The sequence below is a fragment of the Nansenia antarctica genome (genome assembly GCF_963989245.1).
Source record: "Nansenia antarctica genome assembly, chromosome: 5".
Lineage (NCBI taxonomy): Eukaryota > Metazoa > Chordata > Actinopteri > Argentiniformes > Microstomatidae > Nansenia > Nansenia antarctica.
In genome coordinates, this window is record NC_137690.1 from 49903036 (window position 1) to 49928994 (window position 25959).

General features: G+C 48.6%; 1 protein-coding gene across 1 annotated transcript in view; it reads left to right on the forward strand.

Annotated features, from left to right (window-relative positions):
* The window catches only part of LOC308158447 (C-myc promoter-binding protein-like), a gene marked incomplete at both ends in the record, with an annotated part of 52101 nt that overhangs the window by 14579 nt on the left and 11563 nt on the right, over positions 1–25959 (forward strand). The window contains 18 exons of the mRNA XM_080532037.1: positions 771–829; positions 1478–1622; positions 1901–2076; positions 5013–5113; positions 7241–7456; positions 10310–10455; positions 10815–10853; positions 13331–13464; positions 14013–14145; positions 14950–15156; positions 15574–15702; positions 17604–17748; positions 19665–19784; positions 21964–22071; positions 22580–22735; positions 23034–23769; positions 24155–24710; positions 25070–25301. Coding sequence (XP_080388163.1) covers positions 771–829; positions 1478–1622; positions 1901–2076; positions 5013–5113; positions 7241–7456; positions 10310–10455; positions 10815–10853; positions 13331–13464; positions 14013–14145; positions 14950–15156; positions 15574–15702; positions 17604–17748; positions 19665–19784; positions 21964–22071; positions 22580–22735; positions 23034–23769; positions 24155–24710; positions 25070–25301 — 3538 coding nt within the window. The remainder of the gene's footprint in view (positions 1–770; positions 830–1477; positions 1623–1900; positions 2077–5012; positions 5114–7240; positions 7457–10309; positions 10456–10814; positions 10854–13330; positions 13465–14012; positions 14146–14949; positions 15157–15573; positions 15703–17603; positions 17749–19664; positions 19785–21963; positions 22072–22579; positions 22736–23033; positions 23770–24154; positions 24711–25069; positions 25302–25959) is intronic.

The window sequence follows — 25959 nt, forward strand, 5'->3', positions numbered from 1 at the left end:
TGTCCCTATCATTGTCTGTTATTTAGGTGTCCCTAGCAGTGTCTGTTATTTAGGTGTCCCTAGCCGTGCCTGTTATTTTGGTGTCCCTAGATGTGCCTGTTATTTGGTTATTTAGTCTTCCATTCAATAATGTATGGCCCTGTTCAAGTCATTCAAGGATAATTTGAATGGGCAGGGGAGACTGGTGGAGGTAGAAATCGTCATTGTAATGCTTGGCACGGAATAACACGTGTTGGATACCATTCCTCATTCCATTTCCATGCCTTACACTGAGCCCATCCTCCGATTTCTACCTTCACCAGCCTGTTGCAGGGTAAGTCCCCTTCTTCCACTAGCGATGTCTTGCACCCACCTAGCTGATGCTTGGCAGTCATTTCGTACATCATATCTCCTGCAGGGGTGCCCTAGTGGATAGTGAGTCCGACTGGTGATCAGAAGGTCATGAGTTCAAATCCCCATCTGGGAACACTGTCATTAGTGTGTCCTTGAGTAAGGCACTCAGCCCTAAGTTACTCCAGGGAGACTGTCCCTGTCATCTCTAATTGTAAGTTGCTTTGGATAAAAGCGTCTGCTAAATTACTATGAATCACTATCCCCATAGCTGCCTTTTTTTGTTTGTTGTGTTTCTTTTTGTTGTTTATTGTCCTGCTTCTCCTCTTTCTTTCTTTTTCCCCCTTTTTTTTTACTGTACACTAGGCGCTTTTAAATAAAATCTATTATTATGATTATCTATTCAATGGTTAAAATGTCATCTGTTGCCGCCTCCACAGCTCTCCCCTCATGACAGCCTGATGCTGAGTCAGCCAGTGTCCTCCCCGGTGCCTCTCAGGTAAGACATCTGTGGTTCTGCCGAATGCTGTTGCCTTCTGGCTGTCGTTTTAATGTTCCTCGGAGTAAGACCGACCGTCACTCCAAATCTTTTATCCCTTCAGCTATCAGACTACTGAACTCAGATGGTGATCACTTCAAGTAGACTTACCATGCACTGTTCTTAGTGGAGTAGTTTTTATTTTCTTTTTCTGATTTCTTTTATTTATTTATTATACATTTTTGACACAACTAAATGGTGCCCTTTAATGACCTAGTTGTCTGTTTACTGAACTGTGCTTGACATGACATTGTACTGTTGTATGTTGTTTGTGTCTGAATGAGGAGTAAGCTACAAATGAATTGCCCCCAATGGGATCAATAAAGTTGTCTGAATCTGAATCTGAATCTGAATCTGAATGTGCAGCAGCTCCAGCACAGCACTTACAGCTGTTCCCAGCTAAATTACCATATATATGATTTATATCTATATCTACATGATCTAGGACAATGTGAGCGACAACTCATTCCCTTGCCTCTCTCATATCTCATTGTTGAGTTATCATCTAGCGATGACAGTATGAAATGGTCGTTTCTTTGACGTGAAATTATGATTTTTCTTTTTTTGTGTTTAACGTGGGGGTGTTTGTGTCTGTGGGTGGGTTTACAGTGGCGGTCGGTTCTCCACGCTGCTTCAGAACCTCGGACCGGAGAACGCGGTGACTCTGCTGGTGTTCGCGGTGACGGAACACAAGATCCTGGTCCACTCCCTGCGGCCCGCGGTGCTGACCAGCGTCACCGAAGCCCTGGTGTCTGTGAGTAGGAAAAAACACACAAAAAAACTTTTAAAGCATCCTTTTCTTTTCTTTAAAAGACTGATAAAGAGTTTGTCTGTGAGCACTCTCTCTCTCTCTTTATCTATCCCCTCCTCCATCCTTTTCTCTCTCTCTCCCTCCTTCCCCCTTTCTCTCTCTTTCTCCCCACCTTCTCTGGCTCTGTCTCTCTTCCCCTCCTCCCCTCCTCTCCTATCCTCCTCTCCTTCTCCTCCTCCTCTCCTCTCCTCCTCTCCTCCTCTCCTCATCTCCTCCTCTAGATGATATTCCCCTTCCACTGGCCGTGTCCCTACATCCCCCTGTGTCCTCTGGCGTTGGCTGACGTGCTGAGCGCCCCCTGCCCCTTCATCGTGGGCCTGGACTCTCGCTACTTTGACCTCTACGACCCCCCTCCTGATGTCAGCTGTGTGGACCTGGACACCAACACCATCTCCCAGTGAGCACTGCTGCTATTGACCTCTGACCCCTCCCCTGCTGCAGATAGCTGGCACGGATTAGAGTGGAGTGGAGTGGTTTTTGCGACCACGGAAATGTGTCCTCTGTTCTTTCCTCAGCATCGAGACCACAAGCATAAGCACACGCACACACACACAGACACACAGACACACACACACACACACCACTTAGCGAAGAGGCTGGAAGCAGCACACGGGTCAGTCAGAGTGCATAGCTTAAAGTGCAGAATCCTTTAGCAAGAAAAACTTCAAGTCTTTCCCCCTCAACATCCACCCCCCTCCCCTTAAAGTACCCCCCCCTCTCTCTTCTTATAACCTACTGGTTGGCCTCCTAATGAATTCCAATTGCTGCTGACCCCTTAAGCTAGCAAGCCACAAACATACCAGATGCTCTCTTGTCCACATCCCTTTCTCTGTCTCTAGTTACATAATGCCCTACCCATGAGTCGCAAGTTTAGAGAGAAGGCTATGTTCCCCAATGGTTGACCGACTCTGGGGATGTGGTTAAAGTTGAGGAAGTTTAAGATTTCAGCATTGTCAGGTTTATGGAGCTATTTTAGTGCCATCAGAAATTGAATTGTATTTGACAGATTGAATTGAATATGAGCACAAATTGAATTGTATTTCACAGATCTGAATTGTATTTGACAGATTTAATTAAATCTGAGCACAAACTGAATTGTATTTGACAGATTGAATTGTATTCAATTCAGTTTTCATTATTTTCATTCAGTTTTCAAATTCAGTTTCTCTAAATACAATTAAATTTTTCTCAAAATACAATTCAGTTCTCAAAATACAATTCAGTTTTACTCAAAATACAATTCAGTTTTACTCAAAATACAATTCAGTTCTCAAAATACAATTCAGTTTTTCTCAAAATACAATTCAGTTTTAGAGGCACTCATCCGGGGACTCTGGGCTAGGTAGAATAATAGAGCACCGATTCTAATCCCTCCCATCCGAATTCATAAGAGCAACGCATCCGGGTACTTTGCTCTCCCGTCATGTCCACGCCCCTTTTTGGGTGATAGAAGTGTAGAACTTTGACTGGCGGTCAATGGAAATGTCTGGTCTTTGCTACTTTAATCCGATAAAATAAGAAAACCGTAGTGCTTTTTAGATATTAGGAGCCCAAATCCGATGGCCAGTTAGGCAAACTATTATATAGTGTCGTTGCCGATCAATGATCGGCGTCGTTATATAGAGAAAATTGATGAAATAGGGGTTGATTCATCCGAGCAGTCATATGTCATCTCCCTGTCATCAGGGATGTGTAGTTCTTCATTTGATTTGCCGTGTAAATCCCCAGATGAGAGTGTTACATTCGTTTTCTTAAGATAGGATAATGAATAAATCTGTTCAATGGGCATTTGCCAAAGTAGGGTTAGGGTGATTACTGTTAATCATTATTTAGCCTGTATGGTGTATATGAAGATGTTATAGCTAGCTAGCTACGATTTATCATGAAAATAATGAACAGCAAGCTACATCCAAAACTAGGGCCGGTGGAGGAGGGCAAGTGTCACATTGGACAGACTACCAAACAGAAAAATAAAGTATCTTAACTCAGGGCTCTCAAGTCTCACGCATTGGGCGTGAGACACACGCATTTCAACCCGTTCACACGCTCACACGCCGCGTGTGTCTTACGCCCAATGCGTGAGACTTGAGATCCCTGATCTTAACGACAGCAAAAGTGATGGATGTCAGAAATACATTACCTGGAGATTCAATAAGGTACTTTTATATGACAGGATATGGGTTAGGGTTATATGACACCTGTAGCGAGATCATTTATTGAATAGAACAATCAAACTTGGCGACGTACAAAAATAATCCATAAGCGATCAAAACCAGAAAAATAACAAACAATGCGTAGCCTATAGAATATGCGTATAATGCGGTCAACAAAAATACATCGCTCCCCTCTCTCTCCACTACCGCCATGCAAGATGCGCAGGTGCTTAAATTACCTTGCAATATCACCCCCCATAACCATATGACTTCTCAATACGGTGATCAAGGCAATAAACAAACAATCAAAGTAAACTCACAATAAACCCATTAGCCTGTTATACTAAATACCCCCCTACAACACCTCAGGCAGACTGAAAGGACACACATTGCCTATTTCATTACTTTTCTCCATAATATAACGACGTCGGATGGGAGGGATGGTAGTTAGAATCGGTGCTCTATTATTCTACCTAGCCCAGAGTCCCCGGATGAGTGCCTCTAAAACTGAATTGTATTTTGAGAAAAACTGAATTGAATTTTGAGAACTGAATTGTATTTTGAGTAAAACTGAATTGTATTTTGAGAACTGAATTGTATTTTGAGAAAAACCGAATTGTATTTAGAGAAACTGAATTTGAAAACTGAATGAAAATAATGAAAACTGAATTGAATACAATTCAATCTGTCAAATACAATTCAGTTTGTGCTCAGATTCAATTCAATCTGTCAAATACAATTCAGATCTGTGAAATACAATTCAATTTGTGCTCATATTCAATTCAATCTGTCAAATACAATTCAATTTCTGCTGGCACTAAAATAGCTCCATACAGGTTGGTCAACGTGGGTCTGTATTGCTCCTAGCTTGCCAACTTCAAGTTTACATCAAGCAAACGTCAAACTCTTGCAAATCACTGTGGGCTCTATTTTAACAGCGTAAAAACCAGTCTTAGCGCAAACACGTTTTTAAAAAATTGATGACACTTGACCTGCTCATTACTGCTACTTGAGCACAGGAGAGATGGCGTTCCAGCGTGGTGGTATTTTCACCTGTTACCGCCGACACAAATTGCGTCTTGTCCATTTTGCGCCGGCCTAAAATAAAGCCCTGTCTATGTTTGAACCACTAGACTTTGTTTGGGCCCACCCATCCTCACCATGTGATTCTGCCTTCCAGCAACGAGGACAAGAGAGCCTTGACCTGGAAGATTCTGCCAAAGAAAGCCTGTAAGAACCTGATGAACGTGCTGAGTGTCCTCTACCAACAGCTGGCTGACGGTGAGTAGAGGATGAAAGGATTTACTGAAGTGTTTCTGGTATGGCACTGGGCCAAGTTTGGTATGGTCTGGTATGGCACTGGGCCAAGTTTGGTATGGTCTGGTATGGCACTGGGCCAAGTTTGGTATGGTCTGGTATGGCACTGGGCCAAGTTTGGTATGGTCTGGTATGGCACTGGACCAAGTTTGGTATGGTCTGGTATGGCACTGGGCCAAGTTTGGTATGGTCTGGTATGGCACTGGACCAAGTTTGGTATGGTCTGGTATGGCACTGGGCCAAGTTTGGTATGGTCTGGTATGGCACTGGGCCCCAAACAGATCTTTGCAACCAGGTCAGGTGAAGTTTCAGTGAAGGTGAAGGTCAAGGGAAGTTTGGGTGAAGGTGAAGGTCAGGTGAAGTCTTGTGTAGACATATACCTCCAAATCACGTTGTTCTCATGCCTCTTTTGGAGGTCTGGAGATTTTTAGATTAGCCAATCTGTTTTGGGATAGAACTGGACGGAGCGATGGGATTGGTTGTTCCAATATTCCAAGGGCCCTCCCTGCCCAGAGAATGGTTGCTTGTTGTTATGTGCGTCAACCTTTTTTCCGAAAATTGAAAGAAAACCTGAAGAAAAAACGGAGTTGTGTTTTTTGGAGCTCCGTCGACATCAACAAAGGTGTTTGATTTGTCTGATGCGTTGTGAGGTGTCACTCGTTTCAAACGGGTTTCCACCCCTTTGTTGCTTCTGTCTGCTAACGATTTCCCAACAACGTTTTAACAAGGTTAGGGTGAAGTACACGTTCCTTGAGTGTCTTTCTTACAGTCACTATTGAAAAAACTGGTTTACTGTACATAACACCATCTAAAGAAATGCGTAAGACCTTCCTTGCAGTTATAAACATTGCAAAAACAGGAATTCTAAGTAACAAAGGTTGTTCGTACATTGTTTATGATCTTACAATGGCAAGTGTTGTTGTCCCTGATGTCTCCCATTTCATACACTCTGTACTACATTTTATATTTAGTAAGTTAATCATCTATCCATCATTCATAGCAAGAAAAAGGAATCTATGCTAGGGCCAGGAGCCACTGGCAGTTACAATGCTAGATGAAGGAATAATGACTTTATTCATTTATTTGTATTATTATTATTATTATTATTATTATTATTATTTACAGTAGAGAAACTGTACAGGCGGGTAGAGGGAATGAAGAGAGAAGTACTAAGCTAATGGATAGAAACAGAGATAGAAGACCCAGCATAGCACCATTGTTCCATTGTCTCTCTTCTGTAACTATAATTGTCCCCAATATGTCACAACATACCGTTTCTCTCCTGGTAGATTATATATAGAACCACCAGAAGCAGCTCCAGAGACCACCACATCTGATACACAAATCTAATAACTGCTTATTCCAAGATGCAGTCAGTCTGGGAATCTGCCCGGTGTCTGCATGCATGAGTGGTTCGCTTGGAGGATTGCCAATCAATACACCTGTCAGGACTGTGCGCAGAACGAGGGATTAGACTAGAGAATTACTACTTGTAGAAAACAAGAACTGGCTTGTAGAAAACATAGAACTGGCTTGTTCTTTTTTATGGATATTTCTTTTTTGAGTGGGGGTGTCCCACTCAGATTTTTCATTTTATTGGATATAGATAGTGAAGACAGACAGGAAAGTAAGGAGAAGTGGGCATGTCAGCAGGGCATGGGGCCAGACTCTAACCCATGCTGACATTGGCATATGTGTGCACTGTAGATCGCGGCGCTGGACCACTGGACCACCCCAGGCCACAACTGGCTTGTGACTTTACCCTTCAGCTAGTTCTGAAACAAAAACTGAACTTAAAAAACTATCTGGACAGCCATACAGTGCAGAACCTATTTGTGTTAAACCAAGAAAGTTAAATGTTGTATTTGTATTCGTATGGCAAGACAAATACCAATTTGTGTTTGTTATAAGAGGTGAACACAGTGAGATATGTATGGCACTTGAAAAAATAAATAAACAAATTAAATACCATATCCAATTCACTACTTGGATTCAGTGTCACTTCCAGAGACTTCCCCACCACTCCTTGTGCTGACTAACCATCCGCCTCTCTCTCTGTTTTTTATGTGCGTCCGTCTGATTCTTCCCCAGGTCAGCAGAGACCGGACGGCCTGATGGAGATGAGTATGAGTGATGCCTCAGAGCTGAGCTGTGGGAAGAGTCTGCACACGCTGGAGATGGAGATACAGGAGGCGTTCCTCCGCTTCATGGCGGCCATCTTGAAAGGCTACCGGTCCTACCTGAGACCCATCACCCAGGCCCCCTCGGAGAAGGCTACGGACGCTAGCTCGCTGTTCGACCTGCAAGGTGGGACCTGCAACCCCTTGGCAATGACCCCCCAATAACACCAGGAGTTTTACCTCATCTTTGGTTGAAACAAAGCAGCACAGGGGAGGCTGGTGGAGGCAGAACTCTGATTGCGTATTGCATTGAATGGAATGAGGACTGGTATCCGTGATTGGATACCATGTCTCAGTCTGTTCCATGCATTACAATGAGCCCGGCCTCCGATTTCTACCTCCACCAGCCTCCCTTGAAACAGAACTAACACCCCCCGTCTGAAATCAAAGAGGCTAAACGAGCGTTATATATTTGCCAACTGTTTCCACATCCAGTTATTATGAACTCTTGTTCACATTGTTTCTACTCCGAGTACGTCAATAGAGTTGTTGTTGTTTTAAACCACAGGCACGGTGTCGCATTTCATCACTAATTGTGACAGTGTTATGTCTGCAGAGAACAATGACGTCTGCCTGCCTTGCTTCCCATGCACAGCTGCCTTGCCTTCCACCCAGATGGTGTTGTTTAATACATGAGAGTCCTCATAACTGCTTCTCCTCTGGGTACTCATGCTGGATAGGATGGGGTTAGGGGAGGGGGCGGGGGGGGGGGTTAGGGTTAGTCGGGGGCGGGGGCAGGGGAGGGGTGGGGGGTGAATTGTGTTGGGGTTAGTGTTAGGGTGAGTCAGGGGCCAGGGGCGGGGGGGGCAGGGGTTGCGTTGTTGTGATGGGATTGTGGCAGTTCAGGGCTCGGATATGAAGAGCTAGCCAGCTAGCCTAGCCTAGCGCTGCAGCTGTTGCTATGCTCCAAGGGCTCCAACTTAGCAACGTCTAAAGTCCCGGGAACACTGGCGGATGTCACACACCTGGAGCGCGTTGGAGGATGTTGGAGGATGTCAACATCGCTAGCTATGGCCAAGGACATGGGAGTCCAATGGGAGTCATATGAGACTGCAGACGGGGAGTTACTGTAGGGGTTTAGAAAGACCACTGCAGTGTTGTGACATAATGAGAGAGAAAAGGCGAGGGCTGTGTGTGTGTGTGTGTGTGTGTGTGTGTGTGTGTGTGTGTGTGTGTGTCTGTGTGGTGAGGGGGGGGTGGTGTGTGGGTGCTGGAGTGTGTGAGTGTGTGTGTGTGTATGTTTGTGAGTGTGTGTGTGTGTGTGTGTGTGTGTTGTGTGTGTGTGTGTGTGCGTGTGTCTATGCGTATGTCTGTTCGTTTGTGTGTGTGTGTGTGTGTTTGCGTGTGTGTGTGTGCGTGTCTCGTAAAGGTTATTTAGTGCCCACGAGGTAGCCAGGGTGTTCGCTACGTCCCTCGCCTGGTGGTGTGTCACATGACATTTGTAATAGATACCAGTGAAGGGACCTTCACGTCTACTCTCCTTACCCCCGCTGTCCGGGGTGTGTGACTCACTGTAGGTGTGCGTGTGGGTGTGGGTGGGTGTGTGTGTGTGACACGATCCAATAGTATTACTCCGTAGGGACTCACACCCACACCACAGGGACTTGGCTTCCCTAACTGCAGTGTGAGCCAATGGTCATCCATCCTGGTTCGTCTGGCTGACGACACCATCAGGCTGTTCGTCTGGCCAACTGGGTTTAGCGCCTTAATGGGGAGTCATGTGCTTATTGTAGCTGTGATACCCAACACCATTGGGCCTTGTCCAGACCTGGTCTCGTTTACCTTTACAAGTCACTTCGCAGACAGTTTTATCTAAAGTACATTTATTTTAAGTAAGTGAATCACACCTACACTCACTGAGCACTTTATTAGGAACGCTATACGCTATACGCTGGGTAGGGCCTGCTTTCAAAACAACCTCAGTTCTTCGTGGCAGTGATTCCACAAGATGTTGGAAACATTCCTTTGAGATTCTGGTCCATGATGACAGATTTTTTTCAGGTGCACTTTCAAGCTGTGAACCTCCTGTTCTGCCACATCCCAAAGGTGTTCTATTGGATTCAGATCCCGTGACGAGGAAGGCCACTGAAGAACACCGAACTCATTGTCATGGACATTTTTTGCTATGGACATGGTCCGTTATCATGCTGGAAGTAGCCATTCGAATTGATGTCATGATTCTGGGGCAGTAGTGTCCTAGTGGATAGTGTGTTGGACTGGTGATCAGAAGTTTATGAATTCCCACCTGGGAATTGATTGATTGTTTGATTGATTGGTTTTTATTTGGGTAAAAAGTACAGACAGTACATCCCAGAAGATAGCACGTAAAAGCGTATTGAAACACTTGTTTCCGACGTGGTCCTCGTTGGTAGGGAAGAACAACAAAGACAAGAACATGTAAAACCAATACACCAAGAAACATACAAAGAGCATACAATACACAAGAATATACAAGATACAATCAGAATACAGTTTGTCATTCTTTACACAAAAGTGCTGCGTATCAGTGTGTATGTATATGGGTAGGAGTGTTTATGACTACGTAGAAGTTGTAAAATCAAAGCCTAATGCCTGTGGAACATTTTCTTCCAGAGATGTAGCATGACCTGACCCCAAAACATTTAGAGATGGCTCTACCTTAACTGTCAGAGGGAGACTGTTCCATAATAATAACAATAATATCTGCAATTAACACCTACCACTAGTGTGCCCTTGTGTAAGGCCCTTAGCCCTACATTACTCCAGGGAGACTGTCCCTGTAATCTCTGACTGTAAGTTGCTTTGGATAAAAGTGCCTGCTAAACGGTTAAAATGTAAGCTTCCTTGTGATGGAGACCATCTTGTTGATTTATTCAGAAGTTTTTGTTTAAAATCTGTAGAGTTTGATCGACTTTATGACTTTGTCATGGCTCCACCGTTGACTGGTTTCTGGTTCAATCTCTCCCTTGTTTTCCGTCTCCCCCTCCTTCAACCTTCCCAGGGTTTTTGAGGAGTCGCGACCGCTCCCACCAGAAGTTCTACTCCCTCATGACCAAAACTCAGATGTTCATCCGCTTCATAGAGGAGTGCTCCTTCGTTAGCGACAAGGACGCTAGCTTGGCCTTCTTCGACGACTGTGTGGACAAGGTAAGGAGTGGTTATGTCAGTGTAACTTGATATAACCTCCACTCACCCTCCACAAATGATGTTCCTATCCTTTCCTTTTCCTCTTTCCTTCCATTTTTCACTCCCTCCCTTTCTTTTTCCTCTCTCAATTCATTCATTTCCTCCAGTCATTTCTATCCCTCTCCATCCATGTGTAATCTAGTTGGAGCTTTACCACCGTTAGTTACCATGATAGTTTCCACCTGTCCTGCTTTTCTTCACCTGTCTCTAACTGACCATGATTATTTCCTGTCCTCTCCTTCTCTCTCTTCTCTTCTCTTCTCTTCTCTTCTCTTCTCTTCTCTTCTCTTCCTCTCCGTTCTGCCTCCCTATGTACGCAGCTCTACAGCTCTGAGCGCAGTGCAGATAAAGGAGGAAAGGTAATTGAGCGTGTGTGTGTGTGTGCATTAGAGAGAGGGAGAGATGTAAGTACTTCAGTGCTGAATTTGTTTGTGCCCACCACCAAAGAACCGTACAACTCTTTGTCAATCTGCAGCTTTTCAGCCGCACAGCACACAGACTCTCCACTCTGCACTATCCACAGCTTGCCTTTTTTTGGACATTCTACCTAATTCGCTGTTACAGCACTTAAAGCAAGTCTGCGGTTCACGGAAGAGCCACGAGCACACAATGTCTTAGATTTCAACCCTGCATTTTTCATGACTCGCTCTGAGGAGGGCTTTTTACGCCTCAGTGATTTCAATCCTGTGATATTGAAGTGAAGTTGTGAGTCAGTCAGCTCCAGTATTAGTGTGTGTGTGTGTGTGTGTGTGTGTGTGTGTGTGTGTGTGTGTGTGTGTGTGTGTGTGTGCGTGTGTGCGTGTGTGTGTGTGTCTGTGTGCGACACATGTGTGCCACTTGTGGAAATTAAGACCATCATCCAAGTCACCTGACTGACATGAAGAGTATCAGCCTTCTTCCACTCTCAGTATCACATTTATACACTAGTAATAGTCCCAATCACTCTCACTGCTCTGCGTGTTCCCTGATAGGATTACACACTCTCCAAGGAACACAGAAAACCCCACCAAGCTCCATGCAGGCTCACGCACGCACACGCACACGCGCACACGCGCACACGCACACACACACACACACACACACACACACACACACACACACACACACACACACTCCCTCAGAGAGCTTCATGTCCAAAGCAGTTGAACTGGATGTTCTCCCACCAGAAAACAAAGAAACTTTGTTTCGCTTTTCTCTGAAGTTGAGAATTCACATTTGTTATTTTGTTTTTGACGTCCCTCCCCGTCCCCCCCCAACAGATCTGTGGCTTTTGGCTGTTTTTGTCTTCTCATCGTTACTATCTGGTGTGTCTCTGTTTGTTGGTTTCATCATCTCGTGTAGTTTAGCTCTGCAGAAAAAAAGTCATCATTGTTTTTCTCTGAAACTGGTGATTACTTTGAAAGTGTCTACAATTACATCAGTTGGTTTGACTTTACAAGTACAGTGCAAGGCCATCGATATCCCTCTGATTTGGCTGTGGATTCCACTTCCTATAGATTGTACTCTAGTTAGAGATGTCCAGTAGTTTAGAGATGTATAGTAGGCTTATACAGGATGTATGGGTGCAAGTCCCCAGAAGGTGTAGATTTATACAGTTTGAACACTGCCCTTATAAACAATGTATCAACCTATCGATCTGTTGTTGGAGTACATAAGCTCTCTCAGTTTCTGTAGAGTGGACCAGTGTGTGTGTGTGTGTGTGTGTGTGTGAAAGAGAGAGAGAGAGAGAGACATTTCTTATTTGACTTTGACCGTCTCTCTATAGACAGCCTGTGATTTAAAAACCCATTACGTTTTTTCTCGACCCTCCGACTGCTGTTGAGGAAAAAGTGTTCAACACAAAGTGCCGTTTTAGTCACTTAAATCATTCAGTGGCAGAAGTCATCAAGTACCCACTGAGCCGAGAGAGCTGAAGCAAAGAAGCATCTCACACACACACACACACACACACACGCACACTCACGCACACACACACGCGCACGCTCGCGCACACACACGCATGCATGCACACGGACGTGCACACGCACGCATACACACACACTCATGCGCACCACGCATACACACACAGACACGATGCACGCACACACACACACACACACACACACACACACACACACACACACACACACACACACAAACACAGAAGCAGTGTGTAGACTGGGAACTAGCCTTATTACCTTTTTATTCTGTATTTGGACTATTATCATCATTTTCCTCCTGTCAAGAGCTCTCTCCTCAGATGCTGCTGGGCATACAAAGTTTGTCTTTCAGCAGAGAAAGAACAGCCACATAGGGAGCCACTCAGAGAGAACCCCCCAACGGGCTCATTGTAAAGCATGGAACGTACATTAACCACACATTCATCTGGTTCCCAGGGACTCCTGTGCTATAAGCTCGAAAAGTCTGGTGGACAAACACGTCAGACTTGGCCTTTGGAGAAAACTAAATCCTGATGCATAGCCATTGCCTTTACCTCGCGTCAATCTCCCACAGCACTCCCCACGAACACCTCACTTTTCTGATTCGGAGCCACACCTGGCAGAGGTGTGATTCACCCAAATTAATTAATTACTACGGTAATAATGACAATAATACTTGACTCAGCACATTCACACAGGTTTGAGTAGTTGTTATTCCAGGCGTCTAAGTGTCTGAGGATGAGACTGACACAGAGACAACAGACAGGTAGTAACTAACTGAGGTCCCCTGCTGTCTCTCTGAGGGCCCCGGGGATCAGCTCACACAGACCTGCCTGATTTGATTTGATTTGATTTGATTTGATTTGATTTGATTTGTCGACGTCTTTACAATGATGTTTGTGGGTTCCTCCCCCAAGGTGGATGGTGATAGGCCGGAGGAGACCAGGCTTATAGAGATTGACGAATCACAGCGCAGCGAGCACACAGTCTTCATCACGCCCCCTGAGCTGCCCCCCCTGCCTGAGGGAGAGGAGTACCCTCTGTGCTACAGGTACGGTACTACACCCTGACCCTACCGTGACCCTGACCCTGACCCCAGCACCCTGACCCTGACCCTGACCCCAGCACCCTGATCCCTGACCCCAGCAAATCACCTTCTGTCAACTTACGGATACATTCTCTAAATGTAAGGTAAATTGTCAACTTACGGATACATTCTCTCTAGTAAAACAAGGTAAAATATGTTTTGTTAGAAATGAGGGTTGCCTGGATGTAGGGTTGAGGGTTGCCTGGATGTAGTAATGTCAACATTACTAATCCAATCAGGTTTGAATTGTGTGATTTGAATCTCCCTAAAGCTAATTGTACTGGTTGTAGTGAACCCTGGTTGAGTTTAGGTTTCACATTACGAGTATTAATTGTTACTTTATCTCATGTGTTCATGTAAAGGACTATGAGTATACATTAAGTTTTATGAATATGTGCTATAGAAATACATATGCCTTGCCTTGCCTTGCCTTGTCTGGAGTGACAAAACTGTCAATTGTGAATGACAAGCACTCACAGCCCATTGACACTCCCATGGTTTCCCTCCTCCAGCTATGGAAGTTTCCCAGTGTTGAATCTGGATCTGTTTGACCCCATGGAGGGTCTCAAGACCCCCGCCTCCCGCCTGGCCGCACGCCACAGCTGCCCCGCCAGTCCAGCACCCATGTTCAGACGCACCAAACAGGTCAGGACACACACGCACACACACACACGCACGCACGCACGCACGCACTCACGCACACACACACACACACACACTCACACACACACACACACACACACACACACACACACACACACACTCATGTTGTTCTCGCGCCTCCTTTGGGTTGACCTGGACGTGTGATTGGGAGAATGTCCTCGCAATTTCATTGGTTGTTCCATTCTAAGGCCCCTCCCCCCACATGCCTGTAGAATGGTTGCTTGTTGTTATGTGCATCGTCTTTTAAGACCTGGGGGGTATTCCATTAACGTCGCTAAAAGAAAATGCAGGCTTATTTTTCATAAGCCTCGCTCCTGGATTTTCCTTTAGCGAGAGCTGTTGCCTGTGCTAACTTGCAACAATCGAAGAAAATAGATGAAAAACCGGAAAGGAAAAACTCTCTTTTTGTTTTCTTTGTGAGCTCCACCCAAGCAAGATATTAGATGGGTTGAGGTGTTGCGAGGTGTCACTCATTTCAATTGGGTTTCCCCCCCCCCCCCCTCTGTCACTCCTTATTTCCCCAGGCAGCGAGAGAGTGAGGGATGAGTGAGAGGCTTTAAGAGGGTTTGGTACACACCCAGTCCCTGCTCTCCCTCAACATGACACCAACAATCTTAGCAGACAGACGGTGTAACCACCATGCCTTTACATTCACTTATGACTGACTGTTCAGGATAACACCATCTCTGCCTTTGCCTAGTTTTTTCTTTTTTAAAAACACACTCGACGTTCCCTGCTCCCGCCCTCCCACCCCCCGCCCCCCCGCCCTCTCCTCTCATCCTACAGGAGATCAAATCGGCCCAGAAGATCGCCAAGAAGTACTCGTCCATCCCTCAGATGTGGTCCAAGTGCCTTCTGCGCCACTGCTACGGCCTGTGGTTCATCTGCCTGCCGGCCTACGTCAAGGTGTGCCACTCCAAGGTGCGGGCGCTCCGCACCGCCTACGACGTGCTCAGGAAGATGCAGGCCAAGAAACTACAACCCCCAGACGAGGTACCATACAATACCATACAACTTTATTAGTAGTACACACACCACACATGACAATACCATACAACTTTATTAGTAGGACACACCATACAATACCATACAACTTAGTATGGTAGTACATACCACATACCACATACAACAATACAATACAACTTTATTAGTAGTACACACCACACAATACAATACCATACAATACCATACAATACCATACAACACCATACAATACCATACAATACCATACAACACCATACAATACCATACAACACCATACAATACCATACAATACCATACAATACCATACAGTAGAACCTCTCTTGGCCAGGCCGCTCTTGAGAGAAAGAGATTTCCCTGATAAATAAAGGTATAGATAAATTATAAATCAAACAATCAGAACACAACACCCCCCTCCTCTCCCCCCAGGTGTGTTACAGGGTCCTGATGCAGCTGTGTGGTCAGTACGGCCAGCCGGTCCTCGCCGTGCGGGTCCTGTTTGAGATGAAGAAGGCGGGCGTCCACCCCAACGCCATCACCTACGGCTACTACAACAAGGTGGGTACCATCGCCCCTCCGGCTCTGAAGACCACTAATGATCGCCAGGACCCAAGCGTGTGGTACTGTAGACACGTACGCTGTTAATATTAGGCTCTATTGCAGGTGGGGGATGCAGGTGGGGGATGTATATATGTGGTGGTAGTGGTGTTGGGCGGTGGCAGTGACGGCAACCATGGCTGTATTTCTCCTGGCTCTCTTCTGCTGTCTCCTGGTCGTCCTCTCCATCTCCTGCCTCCCTACACAGCCGTCGCTAGGCGGTACAGCCGGCAGCCACGTCCTCCAGGTCCTCCGTAATAACCAGAGTCGTCAGTCATAATGACTTAGGACACTTGACAAAGCTGTTGCTACGCTATCGTACCTATCTCTCGGGTGGCTATGCCACGACAGAGACAAATTCCACCCTCCATCACTTCTGTTTAAATAATTTCCCCCGTTGACATTATACAATACCTACAATATCTATCCATCACTCGCTGGCCTTCAGATAAGGAGCGGGCACGTTGACGTTGCAACCCCCCCCCAAGGATGTTGTTCTAGCAGCTGTAATCACAACCGCTATCAGGATGAATTGTAAGTCTTTTAAATCTGGCAACCGGCCCCGGCCCTGGCAACTGGGCGGTAAACAGGAAGAGACCGCGGTGACGCTGCAGGGTGGTTATCGTGCGGCGACTGTGACTCAGGAGGTAGAGCCGGCGTCTAATGATTGCAAGTTCGGCGGTTCGATCCCACGACTGGCAACGTGTTGAGGTGTCCTTGGGCCAGACACTGAACCTTAAATTGCTCCCAATTGAGTGGGGCCGGGGCCTTGCATGGTAGCTTGTCGCCATTGGTGTGTGAATGTGTGTGTGAGTGGGTGGGTGAACGAGAGGCCGTTGTAAAGCGCTTTGGAAGAAAGCTTTGGAAGTGCAGTCCATTTGCCATCATGGAGTGTGGGTCCTTGTCTCTCCTGCGCTTCTCTGTTCCCCTGTAATATTCGGTGACCGACGGTTGCCATAGTGAGGGAATCCAGCTTGATTATCGACGGGGGTTGAGGTGCGGGACTGTCTTTCCCTCGGGCCCCCGCTCCTTCACACAGAGTGTGGCCAAAGCAGCCGGTGGAATTGAAGTTGATGTCTGTCTAACTGGGTGTGTGTGTCCGAACGTGTCCTGATAGCAGAGCAGCACTGATAGCCTGTCAGACACAGGAGCAAGGGCCACCAGACAGCGTTCCTGAGAGGATATTATGTGTGTGTGTGTGTGTGTGTGTGTGTGTGTGTATGTGCGTGCGTGCGTGCGTGCGTGCGTGCGTGCGTGTGTGTGTGCGTGCGTGCGTGGTATGCGTGCGTGCGTGCGTCCGTGGTGTGTGTTTGTGTGTGTGTGTGTGTGTGTGTTTGTGTGTGTGTGTGTTGTCATCACAACGGCACGTCCAGCTGTCTCGGCTATCTCCAGGATGGCGGCCTAATTTCACTGATTACCGTGAGCATCCTCACCGGCTCACCGCTAAGCTCCTCCCCCTGATGAATAGAGATTTGTGTGATTAGTCTGCTGAGTGGAACTGCATATCAAGTAGCTGTTTTGTGTCTTGTATGTGAAGATTGTCTTCTTGCATATGTATGTGGGTGAGCCTGTACAAGGTGTGGCCTGTACTCATCCTCTCTCTTTTTCTCTTTTTCTCGTTTTATCTCGCTCTCGCTCTCGCCCTCGCTCTCTCTCTCTCTTTCTCCCTCTCTGACTCTCTTTCTCTCTCTCTGACTCTCTCTTTCTCACACTCTCTCCCCCTCTCTCTCTGTCTCTCTCTCTCTCTCTTTCTCTCACTCTCTCTCCCTCTCTTTCTCTCTCTCTCTCACACACTCTCTCACACTCTCTCTCCCTCTTTCTCTCTCCCTCTTCCTCTCTCTCTCTCCCCCCTCTCTCTCTAGGCCGTGTTAGAGAGTACTTGGCCCTCCACCACCAGGGGGGGCTACTTCCTGTGGATGAAGCTCAGGAACGTGGTCCTGGGTGTGGCCCAGTTCAGACAGGCGTTACGGAAACAGCAGGCCCTGCCCACACAGAGCCTTCTGTCAGGTAAGACATGACGACGCACCGTGCCCCCCCCCCCCCCCCCTCAGGTTGTGTGACATGGTCTGGTCTCTAGGGACAACAGCTAAAGCCGGGCAGAGACTGTGCGATGTTATGTCGGTGAACCCCTCACACTGCACGACTGAAAGTTTCAGTCCTACCGTCTCCGACTTGATCAGACATTACGATGTGCGTGCTCACACTGTACGATTGCTCTCAGCCACGATTGACATCCACGATTGCTTGTGACACGAGTTGTACAGTTGTTGAAATTGTTCGATTGTGAACTGTAGGACCACCCACACTTCACGAGCCACGCCGAAAATTTCTGACCTGCCAGAAATGTGTCGGCAGGTCGTAGCCTCGTCTTTAGAACGTAGGAGCAATTAGTCATTGATCGCTGACTCTCTCACACTGTGCGACTTACGACGTCCCGATTTGGCCTTACGACGCTAGGATGTCTCTACGACTACGCAACGTAGTCTGCGACAACAAAATCGTGGCGAAATCGTGGACAAATCGCACAGTCTATGCCCGGCTTAACACGTTGCAAGGTTACTCATGTTGATGTTGATGATGTCGTCTCTATCGATGAAACACAAAAATGGCCGTCTGGGCTGCCATCTTGGTAGAGCCAGTGTATACAGTATATATACACGTTTCACTACTTCCCATTAGTGTCACACACACAACACATACCTAACCCACCACGCCATCAGATCCTCCATAAAAGTCACCTTGTTGATCAAGTCGACCCCATCGCCTCCATCTCCGCCACCCATAAACCAACACGTCCCTTTTTTGTCATTCATCACCAGACGTGTAGTAGTAGAGTGAGATTCAAGTACACGCAACTCGTTTGGTTTCTTGAAGAAGCTCTCAAGACCCATGCATGCCCAACCACCGAGCTCCTGCAGACTCTTGACAGCATGCCCACTCACACCGCCCCCTGCCCCCCCCCCCCCCCCCATGTCCTGCCTTCTACAGTAGTAACCCCCCCCCACCCCCACCCCCAACCCCAACCCCAACTCTACACTAAACCTAAACCTGGTTGCATGACCTCAGCTGAACTCATGTGTTGGTTTGATATTGCTTTGCGAGAGAAGAAGAATCCCTCCCCTGGACAGTGTGTCAGAGATAAGAACCAGGCGAGGCTGGTGGAGGGAGAACTCAGGACGAAGGGTTTGGTTGCATTGCGCGGAATGGAATGAGGAATGGGACCAGACAAGTGCGTTACAATGAGCCCGTCCTCCGATTCCTCCCTCCACCAGCCTCCCCCTGATAATAACACATTCGTTGCTACACTTTCAAGTCCTCTAGCGTGCCTCCCCCTTATAACGATTTCATCCAAAGCGACTTACATTGTAGTGAGTGCATCCATTTTTCAGTATATATGGTCCCAGCGGGAACCAAACCCACAACCTAAGCGCTGTTACCGCCATGCTCTACCCACTGAGCCACAGAGGACCACTAGATTTGGCCTGGAGGTGTACTTCTCTGGCTGATGTAGTGTCTCTAATTGAGTGTATTGTTTTGACCCAGAGCCAAAGGTCCCCTGTGGCTGAGACATCACACACTCCTAAGCTCAAGCTTAGCTCACACACTCCTGCCTCCCTGCTGCCCTTCATACACACACACACACACACACACACACACACACACACACATACAGACACACACACCACATTTATACACACACACACATCCCTCATTCACACAGACACGCACACACACCCACACACACACACCCCATGTTTACATGTTCTTTTCTTCTTTTTTTTTTTCCGTATCCCTCACTACAAGCTTACCTATATGACTCGTAGATGAAAACTTGGTCCAGTTGTCTAGGCAGCCATGTTGTTAACACTGGCTTGTTGTCTAGGCAGCCATCTTGTTAACACTGGCTTGTTGTCTTTGGGCAGATGGCAGCAGCGACCTGGACGCTGTGAGTCATGGCAGCCTGGATAGCTCTGCCGAGCCCAGCGGCCCCTACGCCCCTGACTCCATCAAAGTAGACCCCACTGACGATAGGTCTAGCACAGGTATACCTCAAAATGGCCGCCAACCGCGCTCACGGAGGGCCGCCATCTTGTTGTTATTATTATTACACCTTTTTTTTCCTCTGACACGTCTTTTTTTTCCCCTCCTCCTGCTCCTCCTCCTCTCTCATCGCCTCCACTCTTCGTACACACCCTTTCCTACGTCCTTCTTCTCCTCCGCACTTGGCCTGTTTCGTTCTGTCCATTTTTCCTCCTATGTTTTCTCTACTGCACTCTGTCCCTAACCTCCCCCCCCCCCCCGGCCCTGCCTGTGCTGTGTGTGCCCTTGCATGCAGTCTGCCACGGGGGGGGCGGTGGTGTGGGCTTGGAGACCTGGCCGGCCTGCTCACCCCGGGGGGGCTCTGAACCCACAGAACCCCCCCTCAACTCAGGTAAAACCTCTCTTTCTCTCTTTCTCTGTACTTCTCTCTTCTTTATTTATTTCTCTCTCTCTCTCTCTCTTGAGCGCTCTCTCTCTCACTCTCTCTCTCTCTGTCTCTCTACATCTTCTTCTCTCTTCATCATGTCTCTCTGTCTCCTCCTCTGTTACGTCCAGAGCCTCTTGCGGTCTGCTGCACTCTCCCTTCACTCATTTATCCTGTCTTTTTTTTCTTCTCCTGTTCTCCTCCCTCCTTCACTCTCAAAGTCCACAGCTGTGGTGATTTGTCAATGTCAATTACGGAGAGCAATTACAAGAGAGACGGCACATTCGTTTAGATTATGAAAAACACAACATGTAATCGTGGCGATGAGCCCACAAGGCTGCAGTGGCGGTCTCTGTAGAGCTGAGTAGGAGAGGCGTAGGTGGAGTTAGAGAGAGAGAGAAGGCTCTTGTTGCGCATTAAGTTGGGAGTTTTCAGGGACTGACATCATGGTCTTGTGAGACACCGTATATATAGGTTTACTGTATAGGAGCCGGGCCGTGTACTGTAGCCTCATGATTTATTTACAGGCAACAGGCAAGAGAGGCTCATGGGAAAGATGAAAGAGAGAATTTGATTAGACAGCTGGTTGCCTAGAGACCCAAACTTCTGCTGCGTTCTTTTCTCGAGACCTGTCTTTCTCTGCAGTGAAAGACTCAAACGTAGAGAGAGAGACAGAGAGAGAGAGAGAGAGAGAGAGAGAGAGAGAGAGAGAGAGAGAGAGAGAGAGAGAGAGAGAGAGAGAGAGGGTTAGGAGAGAGAAAGTGGCAGAGAAAAATAACAGAGATTGTAGAAAGAAATCAAGAGAGAGAAGAGAAGGAGCAAGAGAACAATTATGGAGAGAGTGAGAGACATGAGAGAATAGAGAGTAAGAGTTGTTTTGGTTCCATAGTGGTAGAAATCGGAGGCCATGCATTACAACGAGCCCCGGCCTCTGATTTCTACCTCTGCCAGCCTCCCCATGTGTCTCCTCTCTGTCTGGCTGCTGGTGCCTGCAGGAGGTCATTATTTTATTCAGTCTATCTCACCCACTCCTTCCTGCTAAACTGATCTGTGTGCCTGGAGAGATTAGAAGATGAAAAGAGAGAGAGAGAGAGAGAGAGAGGGAAACTCCACCTCCTTTTGTGCTGCGTGCTGCAGTGATCTCATGCAGGCGTCTCCGTACAGGGGCACATTGTCAGAGTCCACCAGCCAGGGATATTAATAGAACGTCAAGCTCAATGACAGAAGCTTTGTGAGAATATTCGATTATTATTCCTTGATTTTCTTTAGGGGAAGAAGATGAGAGCTGCGTTCAATACCGCTTTGGAGTTACGCTGAGCTGTGTTGACAGGCGTGTGTTAGACTGAGTTGAGGAGAGGGAAGCTGTGACTTTGTAGGGCTACACACGTTAGGAGAACAGTTCGGATGATAGATTTGTCAGCCATTGTGTGTGTGTGTGTGTGTGTCTATATCTATTAAGTGTTGAACACCATGGTAAAGCAGGGGGGGCTGGTGGAGGTAGAAATCGGAGGACAGACTCATTGTAATGAGGAATGGTATCAAACTAGCCCGGAATACACAACGACTCAACCTGGACTTAGTGGGAGTGAATTTACTGAGTAAAAAGTGTTTTGTTATTATATTACAACACATGGTGTTTCATAACATTCCTCATGCCATTCCATGCATTTACAACGAGCCCGTCCCCTGTGGTAAAGACAGTCTAGTCTGGTCTAGGATGCAGCTGACTCTTATCTCTGTCTCTCCCTCCCCCCCAGGAGACCAGGCAGACCTGGGTTATAACTCCCTGTCTAAGGACGAGGTTCGTAGAGGTGACCCCAAAACGGCAGACAAGGATGACAAGAAAGAGAGTGACTGCAGCTCCTGTGAGTGTCCACACATCCATCTCCCGCACATCCCGGATAATATCACCTCCATCTATAACCCCCCCCCCCCCCGCAAACTACCTTCAGTCCCCACCACGGAGGTCATATCGGGGTGTTTTCTCTCTTCACCTTAGTTGAAAGTGAGAGATTTGGATGAGGGGCAGGCTAAGCAACAGAGAGAGAGAGACTCTTATGCCCTCTACTGGATTCTGAGGGGGTTTTTCACACCATGTTTCATGTCGATTTAGTAACTAAAAAGGGAGAAATATACATACTTGATTATCAATGACTATGAAAGTCCTCATTATACCCGGTCATTCATTGATCACAAATGTGTTTATAATATTTGTGTATTTGTGTGTGTGTGTGTGTGTGTGTGTGTGTGTGTGCCTGCCTATCTGTGCATGTGTGCGTATCTGTGTGTGTGCGCCTATCTTTGTGTGTGTGTGTGTGTGTGTGTGTATGTTTGTGTGTGTGTGTGTGTGTACGTGTGTACGCGTGTATACAGTGTCAGAGACGGAGAGCGCTAAGGGCAGTGGAGACTGTCTCCCTCAGCTTGACTTCCCAGAAGTCAGTGCTCCGTTTAAGCCCCACCACGGCATCGTCCGGGGCAACCATCCCTTCAAGGACGCCGCCTGTGAGACCAAAAGTCCCACCGGCACAGGTAAACACTGGGGACCTGACAACTAACGCCTGGGCCACACCGTACACCTCTACCTCCTCAAGTTTATTTGGTCATCTCTTTGAGTTTGAGTTGAGTGCCAGGCCTCCTGGGATGTAGCTACGACTTTTCTTTTCAACTCTCACTCTCTCTGTCATCTCTTTCCGTCCTCTTATTCCTGTCCTATTTTTTATTCCTCTTTCCCCCCTCTCGTTGTATCCATCCCACACTTTCTTTCTCTCTCTCCCTCCCTCCCTCGCTCCCTACCTCCCTCCCTCCCTCCCTCCCTCCCTCTCTCCAGACCACGTCGCAGGACTTCTCTTCACCTCTTCTCTAGAGGAGATCGGTGTCATCCAGACCAACAGCCTGCACAGGAGACACAAGACCCCCCTAAAGGAGGAGGGGACCCCCAGGGCCAGCGGGGGTGTCGGGGGGTCAGCTCTGGACTGGCAGGGGGTCAGAGGCCGCAGGCTGAGCGGAGGAGACGCCTTCGGTGTCGGCAGCGGTACCGGCACCGGCACCACCGCCGCGGTCCTGGGCCTCGGCATGCACCGGGGAGGGACGGACCCCGCCAAGATCGCAGAGAACCTGGGAGCCGACGCCAAGATCCTGTCCGGTACCGGCGGCTTCAACGTGAGCAAGAGGCCCCGCTCTCTGGCGCTGGGCGGGCCCGAGGGGGCGGGCGCCAGGGCCCGCGGGCTCCGAGACGGCGAGAGGGAGGAAGAGAGGGACTCCAGCGACGAGGACAAGGGCCACGTGGACGGCATCTTCGACCTGGAGGACCTGGAGGAGCTGGACCTGGACGGGCCGAGCCCGGACAGCGGCACCAACAGCGTGGGGCAGAGCAGCGAGCCGCCCCGCAGGAGGACAGTGGAGCGCAGCGCCAGCTACGGCGGCGTGGGCGGGGGCGGGGGCGGCGTCTCCTCCAGAGGGGCGGTGAAACGCACGGACATCCAGGCGGGCTTCGACCCACTCTCCCTCCTGGCGGCAGAGTCCCAGCAGGGTCAGGGTCTGGAGGACGACCAGGATGTGGACAGGTACATGTCTTAGGTTTTTACGTTGACATTTTGGGCATTTAGCAGATTTAGCCTTTATCCAAAGCGGCTTACAACAAATACATTTGTCGATTTGAGTAAGTGAATCATCTATCCATCAGTCATCGCAAGAACAAGTAATCTATGCTAGGACCAGGGGCCATTGGCAGTCACAATGCTAGAAGGAAGAATTCGGGTTTTTTGGTGTTTTTTTACAGTAGACAATCTGTAATGGGGGGTAGAGGGGATGAGGAGGTCTTAGGAGGGACAGTTATGTCTTCTACTGTCTTCTATTGTAATGTTATTGTACCTAAAAGTGGAAAGTGGAATGGGATTTTTAAATACCCTTTCATCTTGATAAAACAGTTTGGATTTGATTTCTTTTTAGTTACGAGGACTGCAGCTCCTCCAGGGCACGCGGCCACCTGGCCAGAGAGATCGAGATGTACATGAACTACATGGGGAGCCCCCTGAGCAGCCGGACCCCCAGCATGGACCTCTACGACCCCGCCAGCCCCCTCCTCCTCCACCCCTCTTCCCTGTCCGCACCCCGCCGCGCCAGCCTGCCCCACAGCTCCCCCCACAGGGCCGGAGGTGTACCGCGCTCCCGCACCTACCACTCCCCCTCCCAGGCCTCCCGCCAGCGGCTGATGTCCTCCCCCCCCTGCCCCCGTTCCTCCTCCTCCACCACCACCACCACCACCACCTCCACCTCCACCTCCAGCCTTACCCCCACCCCCACTCCCAGCCCACGACCCAGCCCTTACAGGGAGAGGCTAGGGGGGGTCTCCCCCTCCCCCTCCTCCTCCTCCTTCACCCTGGACACTCTCCTCACACCCACACTGGATGTGTTCAAGAGCAGCATGTTCTCGGCTGGGAAAGGCGTGGCAGAGAAGGCCAGCAGGTGGTACTCTCGCCTGGCCACCTACACCACCCCCACCAAGGTAGGAGGGATACCAGGCTGCTCTCACCAGGGGAGGCCGGGGGAGGCTGGCGGAGGTCGAAACCGGAGGACGGGCTCATTGCAATGGATGGAGTGGAACGAGGAATGGTATCAAACATGTGTATTTCATACCATTCTTCATTCCATTCCATGCAGTTTAACGAGCCCGTCCTCCGGTTTCTGCCTCCACCAGCCTCCCCCGGTTCTCACCACGGTTTTTCTTTTTTGCCACTTCTGAATAGTTCTTGACGCTCTTGACTAGCTTAGTCTGAATGTTGTGTTTGATGTACCGTGTATAGTATCTATCATTCTGTATACATAAAGATGAACGTCCATGAAACACCCCCCCCCCCCTTCCAGGACTGTAACAGTGACCGTGTGAGTGTGTCGTCCCTGGGCATGGGTGACCAGGACTGCTCCTCCCTGCTGGATGAGGAGGGTCTGGGCCTGACAGGGGAGCCTGACGGCCCCATCTCCCCTCTGAGGAACGGCCCCCGGAGGACCAGCCTCCCCCGCCGCAGCCCCCTCCGGACCCGGCTGGACAGCCCCAGTCTGGGGACGGGCTCAGGGAGACCCCCACCCTTACACCCAGGTACCCCAGACACTGCCCTGGATGGATGGGTGGGTGAGTTGGGTGGGTTGGGTGGGTTGGGTGGGTTGGGTGGATGGGTGGATGGGTGAGTTGGGTGGGTTTGGTGGATGGGTGGGTTGGGTGGATGGGTGGATGGGTGGATGGGTGGATGGGTGGATGGATGGGTTGGGTGGGTTTGGTGGATAGGTGGATGGGTGGATGGGTGGATGGGTGGATGGGTGGATGGATGGGTTGGGTGGGTTTGGTGGATAGGTGGATGGGTGGATGGGTGGATGGGTGGATGGATGGGTTGGGTGGGTTTGGTGGATAGGTGGATGGGTGGGTTGGGAGGGTTGGGTGGATGGGTGGATGGGTGGATCGATAGATGGGTGGATGGGTGGATGGGTGGATGGGTTGGTGAAAGGGGTGGATGGGTGGGTTGGTTGGGTGGGTGGATGGGTGGTGGATGCATGGGTGGATGAGGTGGGTTGGTTGGGTTGGGTGGGTTGGGTGGATGGGTTGGTGAATGGGTGGATGGGTGGATGGGTGGGTTGGGTGGGTTGGGTGGGTGGATGGGTGGTGAGTGCATGGGTGGATGGGTGGGTAGTTGGATTGGGTGATTGGGTGGAGGGATGGATGGATGATTACATGGATAGATGGATGATTAGAAGGATAGGTG